Source organism: Takifugu flavidus, chromosome 16 (assembly GCF_003711565.1).
Source record: "Takifugu flavidus isolate HTHZ2018 chromosome 16, ASM371156v2, whole genome shotgun sequence".
Lineage (NCBI taxonomy): Eukaryota > Metazoa > Chordata > Actinopteri > Tetraodontiformes > Tetraodontidae > Takifugu > Takifugu flavidus.
In genome coordinates, this window is record NC_079535.1 from 6,304,050 (window position 1) to 6,320,200 (window position 16,151).

The 16,151-nt window shown below is 46.0% G+C and overlaps 1 protein-coding gene across 5 annotated transcripts in view; it reads left to right on the forward strand.

Annotated features, from left to right (window-relative positions):
• The window catches only part of pacrg (PARK2 co-regulated), a 94,244-nt gene that overhangs the window by 11,948 nt on the left and 66,145 nt on the right, over positions 1-16,151 (forward strand). Inside the window, exons 1-2 of one of the 5 annotated variants that reach the window (XM_057011728.1) lie at positions 4,573-4,817; positions 13,507-13,641. In XM_057011728.1, the coding sequence (XP_056867708.1) occupies positions 4,749-4,817; positions 13,507-13,641 (204 nt within the window). In that variant the 5' untranslated portion in view covers positions 4,573-4,748. Of the gene's footprint in view, positions 1-4,547; positions 4,818-13,506; positions 13,642-16,151 lie in introns of those variants that run through there. The other 4 variants (XM_057011731.1, XM_057011732.1, XM_057011730.1 and 1 more) reach the window with 4 other exon arrangements.

A 16,151-nucleotide genomic window follows, 5' to 3' on the forward strand; every position in this document is an offset into this window, starting at 1 on the left:
AAACGCCATCTGTTCATGGGGGCTGACGTGAATAAAAATACAGCCGGCAAATGCTGCAATTATTGCAGCCAAGATGTCAGGAGGAGGAAGACTCCGAAGGCTCCTGAAGACTCCGAAGGCCCCCGAAGACTCCGAAGGCCCCCGAAGACTCCGAAGGCTCCTGAAGACTCCTGAAGACTCTGAAGGCTCCCGAAGGCTCCTGAAGGCTCCTGAAGACTCCGAAGGCCCCCGAAGACTCTGAAGCCCCCCAAAGACTCCGGGGGCTCCTGAAGACCCTGGAGGCTAGCTGCACACTGCAGGTGAAAGGAGGCAGCTGGAATGTGAGCTGAGATGACTCCTCTGCTCTTAGGGTTAAAAGAAAACTCCTAAACAGCCCTCTCGTCCTTTCTCTCCCTCCCTCACTCTGCCTGTACCTGACAGCACCCCTGGTACCAGGGGAACCCGCTCTGTTGTATTGGCTTTATAAATGCCTGTCTCTCTTGATTTGAATGTTTTATGCGCAGAGCAGAGGAGAATCAGTCAGGTGAACGAGCGCCCCCCCTTTTTTTTATTTTTTTTCCAGTGGAATGAAAGCAAATTGCATTTTCCCTGCCATAAACAGTTTGTAGCTGCGGGGATGTTGTTTGCATTTGTTTTTGATTCTGCGAGGAAGAGGGGAATTCAGACACTGGAATTACAGACGACTAGAACCGATGTTCAAAATGTAATTTATGTGTGGAAAGTGTTATTTTAGCACACAGGAGTGTTTTTAGATTGGTATCTCTGACAGGGTTGAGCTGCTTTCCTCCGTCTTTTAATTGAATGTCCAAAAGGCATAAATAAAAGGGCAAATTAACATCAGAAAAGCTGCTTGACATTTTTCCTGTTATGCTTGAATCATGCAGTAATACACAGTAATGTGGAAATCAGCTTCGATGCGTTTTGTTTTGCGATGTTGGACTGTATTTTATCACCACTAAATTGTGATTCTTGTCCACATAGTGTGTGAATTATGGCTTTATCACAGAATTTTCCATTCTTTTCCAAGAATTTGTGAGTGTTTCCACGTCAGCCTGACGTCCTTACTGTCGTCCTCGTCCTTGCGGCTGGTCCCAGCCTGCCTCCTCGTCACACCAAGCTGCTCTTTTGATCGCTGACGGGCTCTCGGCAGAGCTCTCATAACAAACGCCGTGAATCCGAAAGCGCCATTACCCCCCTCACCCTCTCCGCTTCCTCGCCAGCCCTGACACCATGACCACAGGAGGATTGTGCACAAAGGAGGCCGGCTGTGTCCCGGATGGGATCACTGGTGTCACTGTTGGCACATTCAGGGTCGTGTAACATTGACCGACGGGTGAAGGGGAAGCTCGATTCTTTGGAGAGTTAGGTGTTTCCAGAGCTGCTGTGTGTGTGTGTGGGGGGGGGGGGCTTCATGGTTGGAGGCACTCTGCATTCACGGGGTACTATTTACCCTGGTTGATTAAGCGAGACGCACACGCTACACATAAAGGGGCAATAACAAATACAATCGTGTAAACAATCAAGCCATGATAAGATATATCATCTGTACATTTATCATCTGGACCCGCGTCTGATTGTCTCTGCTTCGGTCCAGTGGGCATGTTGGTGCGCATGGACACACAAAGAGCAAGTCGTGCCTCCCAATATCAGCGCTGCTTCTATAATGCATGAAGATCGATACGCTGTGGCTTTTCCGTGCGAGGTCTCGCGGCTCTGGGACCATATCAGGTATTGCTGCTGACCAGTCTGCCATTTGAAGAGATCTGAGTCGTCAGATCTATCAGAGCATCCAGCAAATCATCTACTTGTCCTTGGGATAACACGTCTCCAGAGTTGGCGCCACTCGTGAAGCAAACAGCATCGCAGGACCAGGGGGGAAGACCCTGTAGGGGGCCTCAGGAGCACGTTCAGGAGTGGGGGGTGCATACAGGCACACAGAGGCCAATTTTTACATGAGCTCGTTCATGCACGTAAAAGCAATGGTCTTCATAGTAACTCCATAATTACAGAAACACATATTCATAAAGTAAGAGTGTTAATACAGCGATTTTAATTGCAAGTCCCAGTTTTCTTGCTCCTGTTTCAGGTCACTAACAACATTTTCTTGTGTAGTTTGTGATTCAGTTCCGCTCTGAAATTCTTGTGTTACTATTATTAATAATTACAAGTGGCTAGCCACGATAACTGACGGTGAAATTCCTCCAGGGCAGTTACACCCATAATTATAGCATGATTACAATGTATGTAATGACACATCAGATTTCTGAAGCATCTGTAGGGCCCTCCTTGTTCTTTTGTTTGTATTAGGAAATCACAACAGGGATAATTTACATGTGTGAACTCAGCAACAATGGTTACAATACACTGGAATGCAAAACAGCCGTGCATTTTATCGACTGTCATTGTAAAATGCTCCGAGATTCACTGATTTCCACAGGGGTGCAGTTTGAAAACTGTGAAAGTCTCCTGGTTTCCTGACTGCTTCTGTTGGAGGGAACATTTTATCCATCCACCTTTAGCACAGCAAGATGTGCACAAATATTGACGCTTGTCGGAGTAAATTTCTGATCCTTCAGTGACTGAACGTCTCCGCCGATGGATTTCAAATTTGGCTAACCGAACAACACTTACACATGGCATCTGGGGACGTTTCCTCGGATTATCCTCCAGTACCTGCCGTGTTATGATCTCATCTGAGGAGCACCAGATGGTGTTCCCACATGTTTTCTCAAATCGCTCTACAAAAGAGAATTTACGTAGCATTAGCATAAAACAATGAATGGAAGTTATAACAGGGCCAAGATGGAGTTATTTTTATCTATTAATGCCTTTCCTATAGGCTGCCTGTGTAGCCACCTTGATTGCAATCTACATGGGTCGCCATGGATTTTGTACCCTACAGTGTTGCCACGTTCACAACCCGGCAAAACCCACCAACCCACTGACAGCTCTCCTTCCCATCTAATGGCCATTCCTCTGGTTTCATAATAATTGGGGATAGTGTCCAGAAAGGTAGCTGCCGTCTTTTCCCTCTGCTGTTGTTCTTCTGCCGGTCCCCTCTGGGTCTTCGCTCCCAGTTTGTGCTCTAATGGTAATTGTTATTTTCCCTCAGTGTAGACAGAGGTCACACAACCCCGAAGGTGGCCCAACAAATGAGCTGCTGATGAAAGAGTGACACTAACCCGAAGAAGACACAATTCAGAGGTGAAAAAATGCGACAGAAATCCATGAGGGCCTCTTGTATTACTATGTTGCCATTTTGAAGCTGTTTATTTTACCCACTCCATGTTTTTTTGTCCCTTTTGGACCAAACCGGTTGCTCATCGACAGTTTATCATTGGTGTCAGAAAATGCTAATTAATCTTCACTCTGCAAATTAATTTTCACACGTGTCCTTGAAGGCAGCCTGATGGACCCAGATATTCACACCCATAGTATAATCACGGAGGAGTCAGCAGAACAGCAGGGCTTGAAAGATTTATTTCATGTTCCCCACGTTAGCTTGGCAATTTTAGCTTCCACGAATCACAAGGACGGGCCTCCATCCTTCCACACTGCGCCGTCACAGATAGCGCAGGGCCGTTTGAACAATCGTGGAATTCCTGCTGACACTCCAGTTTGTTCAGTCTGCTCTCTGCAAACACCCCTTTCCTTTTTTAAAATCCTCTCAGAGGAAGCAGAGAGAGGGAGGGAGCAGCATTGGATGCTGACAGGGACATAACTTCCCTACATATACGTTGTTTACAGTCTCCCTGCAAGGCTGCGATACCTGCCTCTCTCAAAGGAGCCATAAAAAACAAATGGGGGCTTTTAGAGAAATTGCCTCTGCAGTGAGGATTAATAACAGTTACACCAGTTCACTCAAGAAAAAAGAGAGGGGGTAAAAGATTGGAAAATCAACAACGTCGCATGCCTAAATTGGAGTGATTCAAAGCTGGAGCCAGACTCCGACCGGCTTATTGACTGCGAAATCCTTGGACTCCCTGAAATTGAGCATCATTAAGTATTTCCGTCTGAACAGGGGTCTGCTGCAGGAGTATAAAGATGAGCTGAGGGTGCAACCGATCCTCTGTCTGATGGATCTGGAGCTGTGCGCGCATAAAAGGGTGCTTGGTGCGTATTAGTTATCCAAGTCTGGTGGCTGCACAATTACCAACATTAGCAATCAGTGTAGATGCAACCATTTGCAACAGTCACCTCAATCAAACTCGGGGTGCTAACTCACTACAGTGGGTATGTACATTTTTCATTTTCATGTTTAATTAACCATTAAAACATCATTTTTTTTTGTTGATTCTTGATTGTTGAACTAGCGGCAAACAAAACAAGATTTTTGGTTTTATGTGATACTATCAAGTGTTAGAATCTATTCTCCCTTTATGATCATCCTTTTGCCCTGATGGTAAGATTTTATGCTCACAAATTTAAAATGATAGACACAATAAGGCATGGAAACCTTTGGAAAGGCATATAATAGATGAGCATTTAATTCTTTTTTTTTTTAAAAAAAAACATTTTTTTTCTACATTACTTTTTCTTAATTCTAGTTCAAGACCCCAGTTATACGCCGATACCAATCACGACACTCTTCGCCGTTTTCAGCAGCGTCATGGCATCACCTTGGCAACGGGGAAACACGCGTCTCCACGGCGATGAAACTCAAGCTTCCACCGTAGAAGCAAGTGCGTCACGCTCTCCAGAAAGGGGACATTATTGACGGCTTTTTAAAACAGTTCAAACTTGTCGACATGCTGAAGAGGAAGACGATGCTGACGGCGAGCGGCTTCACCGTGAAGGCCGCCATGAAGAACTCGGTGGTGAGTGTTTCTCTCCCAGAACGTTTAAATCAGCTGTGTTTCTCTTGCGTGTCACTTTTAAACACTACCATATGTGCAACACAACAGCAACACAACTCTTTGCTGTTGTCTGTACTTGTGTGTATTTGTGCCCCAGATGCATATAAACAGATCATGGCTGGTGTTACAGCCAGCTCAGAGGGTATATATCCTATATGTCAGATATAGTAAAGAAAATGCCATGTTTAGGGGGATATGGTGTGACAGGAGGCTTGTGCCTTCACAGTCAGCAATTCTCTTTTGGATGGACTGAAACGTCTGCAGTCAGACTCTTACGTCTTCTCTGCTTCTCAAGTGTTGCCTGTCCATTTTTTGGCTGCTTTGATGGGTTCTTTTCTTGTTATCTGAGCTAAGACGGCCTTATTACATCCCAGCCCACAAATAAACGGGCCTGTATGATGAATAGAGGCGGCTGCACAGCTCTGATGACAACAGTAAATTTGTAAACCTGAAACTGTGTGCGGGTCCCCCCCCCACCCCCGTGGCAGGGATTGTCTTGCGACTCAAAAAAAGAACCATCATGTATTCCTCCTCCTTTGCTGAAGGTCATAAACAAATCTCCTGTCAAGAGCCTTCGAAAAGGAAGGCTCCTGCAAAGCCCTTTAATATTCACCCTCTCCCCAGAGGATCCGAAGCATCTGATCCATGAATGATGCTCCACCGCCGCCACAGCGCTGGCTAAATCTTTAACAAAAACCATTACATTTTTCACAGGCTTGCTCGTGTCTGTTACCTTCCGTCCCCCCCCCGACCCACCCCCCCGTGGTCACTGACATATCACGCCAGTGAGGGCAGCTTTGCTGAGCGCTGTGATTTGTAGGTAACGACAAGGCCATTTCAAGCCTGGAAAGGGTACGGGGACTTGAAGCATAGCGTTATTACGCTCTCAAGTATTAGCAGTCGTATATATCGAATCAATTGCACAGCCCCCTGCGACTTAAACCACATTTACCGCCCCCTAAGAATTAATTCCCAAACATTAAATTGAAAAACAAAAAATGTGCTCTGCACCCAGAGTATCATCGTAAAGGGTTATGATGGGAAAATGTACAGAAATGTCAACGTCACAGTGAAGGAATACTTGGGTTAGAGTTGGTTTCAGCTCCACAAACCCGTAAATGTGGCAAAATTGGAATTTCATAAATGTTTGTTGACTGTGTTGCCATTTATCAGAGAAACTGCAGCATTTCCCAGCATGCATTGTGGTGTTAACAGTCCTGTTTCCTGCCCCGGACTGGAGGACAGGAGAGATCCGTTTACCGCCGCGGTCCTCGGCACAACCTGACAACACCTTTCCTCACCCACAGGGACAGGCGGAGAAGCCCACATCTAGTTCCACTCCTCCCCGCGGAGCACCATTATACTCTCTGCTGCTTTTATCTGCTGCGCGCTCCGTATTTGACCAGGCAGAAATACATCACCGATAGAACAATCAGTAGCAAATAAAGAGCAGGAAAAGCAAACGGATGTGTTGGATTTATTGGATTTTCGTATTCCCTCCGTGTCACTTTGTTGTCAGGTGTGTTTTGCATCCGAGCAGATGCTAATCTAACAAATGAAGCCATCTGATCAAATTAAACAATAGACGGCGCAGAATTGATCCTTGATTAGGCCTTAAATGAGTCTACATATGAGTACAACCTCATTAGACACAATCTCACTTTTAATTGCAAACGCAAGCCTGCTTAATATGACGTCTTGAATTCAATTTGCTGGAGAGTTATCACATGTTTTTCCAGCAGTCTTGATGCGTGTTCATTAGGCTGTGAAAACCTCTCTTTTCCGGCTATTCTAAAGTGCAGTGCAGGAAAAACCCCAAAGAACACTAGAAAGATAAAAAGGCTGGCGTTGAAATAAACCCACTGGCAGTTCTGTGCATTGCAGGCCGTTGTTGACCAATACTTTAAAGTGTTATGGAGATGAATCAGTCTATTTGATATTTTCCCTGGCAGTGAAAATCACTCCAAACATCGCTGCCGAACAAATTTACCTGACAGAGGACCTCATAATGTTCCCTGCATGATACATAAATTGTGCATGAGGCCGTCTGGGGCGTTGAGTGCGTGTCGAGTGTGAAGCTCACCTACCCAGAGTGAGTTTCCTAAGCCGTGCTGTATAATAACTCAGCCTTTCTGCCTCAGCCTTGGAATTCTTTGTGGAAATGAAGAAAATAAACCTCTGTGGGCGCTAAATCAACCCGCCTTCCAGTTCCCTCTGCAGCGCACGCTGGTCCCACCAACACCAGAAGCCTGTAGCCCATCCTGGTAAGCAGCTGTGTAATTCAAGGTGGAACCGAGTCCCAGTAAAACAGGTTCAATTGGCAGCGGTCTCCGGAGACTCGCCGAGGTTTCCAGTACTATGGATCCACCACGCAGCCTAAAGGCCCCGAGTGGATGAAGCACAGGCTGACTCGGACATCTTCTGAGGAACTTTGTTGATTCTGGCTGCCTGGCTCTTTACTTTAAAGGCCGTACACCAACAGCTGACCTACATAGAAACACATCTTTAATATTTTGCTTGGATGTCCGTGAAATCCTTCCCCAGCTTTGATCTCGCCACAACAGGGCACGTGTGATTGTGTGTACACGTTTGGCAGAGAGACTTGCTCGGTGCCTCCTCACACCGGCAGATAGATTTGGCTGTAGCTGGCGGCGCGCTATGCGAAGTGCGCCGCTGCCGAAACGTCTGTGACCTTTGCGGCGGAGGAAAACACCCGCTGGATTTTTTTCCGGGAGATATGGAGACATATTTCAGCGGCGTCGCGTGGCGGCAGCCTTAGAGGAAGTGCTCAGATGATTACGTGTGACCTCCTCTGAGCTGGCTTGACAATTACTGTATACTACCCTCTATTGTTGTTGTGGTCTCCTTCAAGGGCTCCTAGCCTGAATTATAATTAGGTGGCTTTTAATGGGGAATGTTTATTGCTCCTCTTGGAAGGTTCTATTTTCTGCGCGGAAGTTAATTAGCCCCCATGTCATGTGATAGCCGCTGCAGAGGACGGCCAGACTCGCAACTCCTGTCCTGGCTTCAGAATCAGGGATACCGGAATATTGGCTGGACTGACACCCACTTCAGTTCAGACACATTAAAGGCGTCATTTAATTAATCTATTACATGCCACTTTTGCTGTTAATGATTAGGAATGACTATAAAACCAATTTGCATAATGCGCTGGCTGTCAGCTGATGCTGCATGATTAACAGATGTTTTAACGGAGAGCTGGTAAAAGGATTATTTTAATGTTACACATGTGAAGGCATTTTGATTTTCCTGCTTTCTGGAGGCGTTTCACAACAAGTAGTTCTGGTTTTATGGGCGTGCCCGCCTCCAAATGTTCCTGTTTGAGCTTCTACAAAACAATTCAATTAAAAAAGACACGTTCAAACATGTTTCAGGACCATGTTCTTCAAACGTAACTGCTTTACCTTTTACAATGTTAAAGTCTGGAACTTCCTTTCGGAATTCTGTTGTGTTATCTTCCCATCAATGTCGCCAAGTCGCAGGCGGCTGGAGGCTGTGACCGTCCTGCAGCAGGCGAGAGGAGGCAGAGACATTTGATCATTAAACCTCAAAGAGCGGAGGGCAAATTCTGCAGCGGGCTGTTTGACCAACACGTGGTTGTGTGGGAAAAGAAAACAGGCAGCCTGTTCATGAGTCAACCCGCCCATCAACCTCTCGCTGCTTCTGTCTGCCTCCCTCCTGGTTCTATGATCTGAGCCCCCCCCACCAAGACAGGAGGAGAACAAAGAGTCAGAGAGACGAAAAGCAATCTAACCTTTTGCTCTTGCATTCAAAGCTCACGTCTGGTCTGTGATGGCATTGTCCGTCCTCTGAAGGCCGTCATCTCCCTTTCATTTCTGGATATTCAACTTTATATCTGGCAACCGTCTGTTTGGTGCTAGAGAGCCACGCTGATTCTGTTTGGAGGGTTGGCCGTGCTGATGTTAGGAGACCAAGGTCATCAAGACCTTTGATGGATACAGATAGGCAGTTCTCAAGGTCGTCTCTCGTTTGTTGGCCTACCCAAGCTTTAATTTAGCACTTTAGTTAATGCTCTGATGCTGAGCGATTTAATGAGGAGTCTAAGGGCCATCATCACATTAGGTTGACAGCATTCTGCTGAGACAGGCTTCTCAAAAATATTTAAATTGAATTCATGGGGAATTGTGGAAGGAGAGGTTTTATGTGAGAATACTAAAAGAGGTGAAAGTGGGAAGATTCTCTTAGATAAACGAGGGCTCGTTTGAAGATGTTTGAATTACTCTGGTCAATAATGAAAGAAAGAAAGAAAGAAAGAAGAAAGAAAGAAAGAAAAGAAAAATGCGGCCTTCAGATTTTACTTAGTATAAATCAGGTAAAGGTCAAATTCACAGACTCTGCCAGTTGGTTGGTCTCTGCTCTGAGTCCCTGTAAACAACCCCCCCCAACTTAATTTTTAACTGATAGCATTACCAGCTGATTGGGCAGAATAGCAAGTCACAGGGTGTGATAAGAGAGAGGGACTGGGGTTCCTTTTCCCCACACATGCCTGCACCTAGATAATATTCACTGGTGTTAAACAGTGTTCCCATATCAGAGCTGGGACCAGTATCTCCTGCTATGTTTAGTTTGGTTATCTCACACACCTTTTCCTGTATGTGTGTGTGTGTGTGTGTGTGTGTGTGTGTGTGGCTGACCTGCTCTCTTGTCTCCCATCATTGTGATGGGCCGCAGGTTTGTGGTGAAATCGATGCCCCCCCGCTGCTCTGGGTGTGTCTGTCTCCTGCTCAGTCCCCCCGTGGGCTCGATGCTGCCAAATCAAGGTGCCCGCAATAATTTCACACTTAAATGTGCAGTCGCCAACACTTTCACCTCCCGACCCATCGGTCCCGGTTTGTCTACACGGTCTGTACCAGTGCACCTCTAAAAGCTCATCTGGAGCTATAAAAAGCTCTGGTTTTCTAGAAAACAAACAAAAAACAAGAGCATGAAGGTTTCAAAGTTGCTCACAGCAATTAGGCTTAGAGCAAACTGGCACTTCATGGATGAAATTAACCTTTTAAATCAGTGTAACCCAGAGCCATCGTGGTAAATCTCAAAGTTGAAAGTTGATGGCTTTCTGTTGACTTGACGAGCAGTAAAACCTGAAATATGCTGCCCCCGGCATTCAGGCGCTCAGGACTAGATATGAATCAGCCAATTGGGATCTGTGAGCATCAGGCTGCCCTGCTGCCAGTGTGATAAGTGTGCCGCATGCAGAGGATGGAAAACACTCCAGACATCTCACTCTCCGCCCGTCCCTGGCCCTGTCTCCGTTTGCTACTTCCTTACGCGACTCCCAGAGTTGGGCTTCAACCACACGGTGTTGCGCTCGTCGGCGTGTCAGATTTTAATGCAGTCGCTTTTCAAATCGTCCCCGCATGTGCTCGTTTCAATAAGCGCATGGTTCGCCCTTGAAGTGTGTGGCGTCGTCTCTGTCTGTAGGTGGTGGTTTTTTTGTTGCAAACATCTCTGCACTCGTGCACTCGTGCCCACGTGCGCAGACTGCGGTTCGTGCCGAAGCCTGTGACACTGTGTCTGTCTCCGTTACCTTCCGTCAGGCTGGGATTTTTCCCTGTTTGTGAGTTTTTTTTGCTCATTTGTTCTCATCCAACCTTGTTTATCAGAACAGGGCTAATTTCTACACATAATGAAACTCCCCCACAGACTGATTGCACCTCTTGCTGTTTGCTCATAAGAAATTAATGAGGTGCTGCACAAATATTGCAGATATATTCATCTGAAAGATATCAGCCTCCTATCAGTGAGTGTTTTGCCCTGCAGAGGCAATGAGTAAGCAAAAATAGCCTGTCGGAGCAATTTGACCGTTGCAGAGATTCCCTTGGAGCTTGAACGCAGCCTTTATTTTACTGGTGTCTTTTTCACCGAGGTTAATGCAGCCTGGGAATAAAACAGACCTCTGTAATCTTGCTGCCTCTCCTGCTCCTGTGCACAGCGGCAGCAAAAAGCAATACGGTTACAAACTGGTCTGTGCATAAAAAGCTAATTCTGTTGCTTGTTGTGCATGCTGACTTTATCAAGAGACCCTCAGCCTGTCTATTCTGTCCTCTCTGACTCCCCTGCCATCTTGCTTCCTCCCTCAGGAAGTGCAAAAGTTGTATTTTACCAACCTTTTAATTGACAGAAATGCAAATATTAGAAGCTAGGAGGCACATTCGTCCTTACGCCTGTGATGCAGTAAAGCGGCCATTACTGAGACATTCAGCCTTTATCTTTGTCTCACCTCAGTCTCACTTCAGTGTTTCCGTATCCATTTTGCTGCCACCTTTGGACAAAGTCAAACCAGAACGCTTGGAAGTGGGACGCCAATAACAATAGAGTGAGCGTCTGTGTTCCTCGCCGTGACGTTTTTACCAAGGCCAAACCTGGCAGGGATTGCCAATGGGGAGCTCAGCATGTATGTATGTGCACCGGAATGGGCGCATTTCCACGTGTTATTGTGTCTGCGGTTCTTGCAGCTGGGTTTATGGCGGGGCTAGTTGGAGTGGACAACGGCATTACGGAGCAAACGGATCTAGAGGCAGAGTGAAGTCGAAGGAGAGAAATGACACCCCGGAGCTCATCTGACCAGTATTGCCTTGTTATGACTCCCTGATGTGTGCACCAGGGACACACAAAGCAGACACGTCCTTTCTTTATTGCCTCACACCACCTCCACCTCTGTTCTGCAGCCTGTCGCCTCACAGAGACTCACTTTATGGCCTCCATAGAGGCGTCTCCTTATATAGCTTCCTTTTCTCAGCTTTGCCATTGTCCTTTTGTGTTTATGCCAGTGTTGTAAAAAACACAAATAATGCTACCGAGCTAGATTGTTGTAGATTAGCGATTGGAGAATACACAAGCTTTCAACCGGAACACCATGAAAGGCACATCAGACGTGTCTGAAGGTAACATTTGTTATTCTCTTCCCGCTACAGCTCTTAGATTTTCACGTGGAAAACTGCGTTCCACTGTTTGCTGAAATGACACCATTGTGCACGCGTTTCCTTTGTCCACGCGCTCCGCCGAGTTCTCCCGGCAGCGATGATAATTGGAAGGAAAACAGGGAAAATCTATGAACCTCGCAGCATCTCAGGCATGAAGACGGTCTGCAGGAGTGACTGCAGCATCATCGTTCCCCAGCACAAAAGCTTCTCAGCCAGTCAGTGCAGCCTGCGTCCATTCTCTCCCTCCTTCTTCCCAGTCGGGCTATTTTTAACCTCCTTGTGCAGCGCGGCTCGACCGGCCTCGTAGTTACCTGGATATTTTGGCTTTGTCACTGCTGCAGGCTGGGGTAGCAGGAGTCTGGCGAGCTTTACATCTTCCTGTAGCTGCAAAACATTTCCTGCTGTGATGGGAATGAGCAAAGAGAGGGAATGCAAAGGAGCATTTGGTGGTGTCGCAGGTTCTAAATAAATAAAGGAACAGTTATTCTATTTCCGTGTTAAAGCAGAGGACTGGCAGTAGCAGGTGCATGATTATTTTCAGACTTCTCTAGTCCAAAAACGATGCCTCTTATTGTCTTTTTATGCATTATTAGTCACACATAATTCTTTCTTTGGGAAGATTACAAACCCAATTAATCCAATATTACACAGTTCCCTCCCTTATTTCCTGGTATGTTGAACAAATGCATTAGATGGATCCATTTGAAGTTGCTATGCTGAAATGGCTTACAGCTGAGGACTCTCTCCTCTAGCTTTTCCTCCATGTTCCATCACTCTTTGACAGTTGAAGCAACATCATCTGTGATTCCAGTATTCTTGCATTCTTTTCTTGTTTGTTTTTGAATTATGCAACAAATAGGCAACAGTAGCGAATGATGCAACTTAAAAAAGCCGAGCCACCGCCGTGTATTGTCGAGGGAACAGAGCCACACAAGCACCGCAGACATCTTTTGAAGTCTCGCAACAGCCGCGCGAAAGATAATGCATCCCACTTTCACCCGCGCATTTCCCCGGGCCGCCGCGGCTAAATTCTTCTTTCAGCGGGCGGTAATCTGAGAATTAATGACAGCAACACATCTGCCAGTCGTGCGGTAACGCAACACAGATGGCGTCAGATACGCGCAGGGGACCAGACAGGGAAACCGACAGCCTGCCATTTGTCCACTACAACATGCTAATCTTTTCAATCAGATACCTCCAATTCCCTCATGCATCCCAACTCGGTGAGGCTTTTAGTCATTCTCCAAAATGTTTTTGGCCTAATTTTCTTTCATGAATCTGTGTAATAGCTACCACAGTAACAGTACTAGCAGTGGTGGCTCACACTGGGGCTGATGTGCTAGAAGTCCCATTGGCTTTTGGTGGCCCAGTAATAGCATGTCTAATATGGAGGCAGACAAAAGATGATCCTAACAATGCCTCCGGCAGCGCCGCTGGCTGCAGGACCGACATGCACACACACAAGTGCACACTGTCTGTGCTTTTGTCCTTCCCTAGAAACACCGAGGAGCAGACACACACGTCACCCTTGATTAAAAAATTAAAATTAAAATTAAAAAAAAAAACAGCGGAAGAGTTTTTGAGAAAACAAAATCAGTCCTGATTTCAGAAAACAAGCTTCATGTGGATTTTGGCTCGTGTTCATCACCTCTCCTCAGAGTTGTTTTCCTTTCTTGTCCGAACAGGTGGTGGGCCCCCCGGCTGCAGGGGCATACCGCGAGCGGCCTTCCGGACCAACCAGCTTCCGCAAGTCCTATGAACGCCGGGAGCTCCCGGTTGCTCTGTTGCATGACACCAAGGGGCAGCAAATCGCTTGGAAGGTAGGTGTGCTGCTGTTTGCTGATCGTGCTCTTCACACGCCATTAGGTAATGTGATGGAATGATAGCACTGCATCTGAGCACCATGAGACAACCATTAATGGCAAAATTCCCTGGAGTCTAATGATTTTGTTTTAATTACACTCTCCATCCCAGTTGTCACAGTTACAGGTGCTGGCTTTCCACTCAGCAGCCTTAGTCACAGGTGGATTACCCTCAACCTTATTATTAAAAAATATACATATTTATTTTGGATTCAGGTAGATGCAAATAAGTGCAATATACTCAGACTTAGGATACAAAGGATGCTGTTGAAAAGTGAAATCTGAGCATTTTAATGGAAATCTGGCAGCAACATAGCCAGAGATTAGTTTAATCTCAGGGGTTTCCTTTGATCATGAAAGAACCGTAGCCTGTATCGGGATCCACCTTTGCCTCCTCCCATCGTCCTTACCGATTCCACCTGTTGTCCCGCCTGTGTCCCATTGTGTCCATGTCTCTTTGCTGTGTAAAGGCTGTGTTCTCCCATCAGTCCTTGCCTGTTTCTAGGCATCATGTCACTTGTGTATCTCCTAGTGTTTCATTCTTTGGGTTGTAAATAAAATCACCTGGTCAATAGTCCTCTAGCGTAATATATAACTACACCCTGCATTTAAAAAAAAAAAAAAAGAAATCTTTGAGATGTCCTTGATTTCTATTAAATCTTTGTGAATCCAAAGACCTTAGGTGCAAACAAATGACCCTGATCATTATCAGCTTGGCAGGGGCAGGGCGGTGTCAGTCTCTCCCTGAAGGAGCGGGCCAGTGTGGGCTGTCATCCTGTAGGAGGCAGTGCAGATTAGCACACCCCAGGCTCCTTTCCAACTCCAGTTGTCTCACAGCACCGACCATTGCATCCATCAATCAAATACTCCGTAAGAACTGGGGGCAGTTGCAGCACAAGGAGCAACCGTAATTGTGATTGTGCTATATGTGTGTTGTAGCAGTCAGGCTTCCACACACCACTGCTTCTGACTCTAACTGCGGGTGCAGGATGGATGCAGCCTTCCAATCAGCATGTTTCCTGCTTCTTGTCCCCACTGTGCTGCCAGCTATCCTGTAACTTCTCCACCGCCTTGCAAGCACTCATAATGTCATTTATTCAGCGTAAGCAATGATAAATGAATGAAACAAATTATACCCTTTCCTCCCCCTTTCTTCACTTCAAAGACAGAAGGAAAACCAGTTGGCGTCTCTCAAGAGTTATTTGTCTGCAGGTGACAATACTGCAAATGTTCTCTCTCTCTCTCTCTGTCTATGAATAATTTATTCATAAATGTTTATTGTTCAGATTTATTACAACTCTTCTGGATTCTTCAGTCTTGTTGGGTTTGTTTAGAGCGTTAGCCAGTGTGGAGGCAGTCGTCACTCCCTGCATGTGTCTTTAGAGACGCAGTGTAACAGGGTGTAGTTTTGAGTGGAGTAAAAGGAGAAGAGCTGCTGTGTGTTTGCACAGAGCTGCCCTGGGGCACAGGTTCAAGACAGTAACCCAGGATCAATCCCAGTCTGAGAGCTCAGCAAATACAAATCTGGAGAGGCTTCTGGAAAGAAAAATAACTTATGTGTCGGTTGGGTTGTTGGCTGAGAGCTCAAGCATAAAGTGAAAGTGTGTGTGTGCGAGTGTGTGTACGTTTGTGCTATACTGTAGCTGTGAGTCTCTATTCAAGTGTATGTTTATTTGAGACAGGGCTTCGCCTCCCTTCTGTAAAACTGTCATCAGACAGCAAACAGTGGATACAGAAAGAGCCTAAACGGCCTTGATTAAATGACAGAACTGTTGCATTTGAAACAGGACTTTTAAAGAAACTCTGAGCAGTCACTGTGCAAATGATTGCAAAGTGTTTTGTTCTGCAGATGAAAGAGACGACGCCCCACTGTGAGCAGCAACCTGCTCTGACGCATCACCATAAGCAACACTTTCAGATTTCTTTTTATTGGCAACTGTGTAAAGTTGCCAGGTTATGTTGAGCCATCGTGCTGAGCCAGTCGCTGACTGTTCTAAAATAAATACTGATTCACATCTGACTCTTCTTTCTTCCTAAGTGGATGCACGACCCAAGTTAAACATCTGAATTCGAAATGTGAAATCTGAATATGAATATGAATTATGAGCTCTTATAATTTCCTCTAATGATTTAATTGACATTTGGTTGAACAATGCAGTCATTGAAATTGAACGTTGCACATTTGAATAAGTGATTTAAATTCAGTTTCTCTGATAGACGCCGCTCCTCATTAAAACTAAATCGGGCAAGACTTTCCTGACAGCGTGAAAAGTGCTGGAGTTTTGTTCGGCATCAAAACATTTTACTCCATTAATTCGCAGTGAAGGATGAGGACACTTAGAGGAATGTGTTTCCCACCAAAACCGCCGCGTTGCGTCTGTACGGTTCAGTGATGCTCTGCAGCGTTTCCGTGCAGGCGCGGATGCAGGTCAAGGTCATGTTGAAAAGGAAAAGGTTGCATCTGAGAG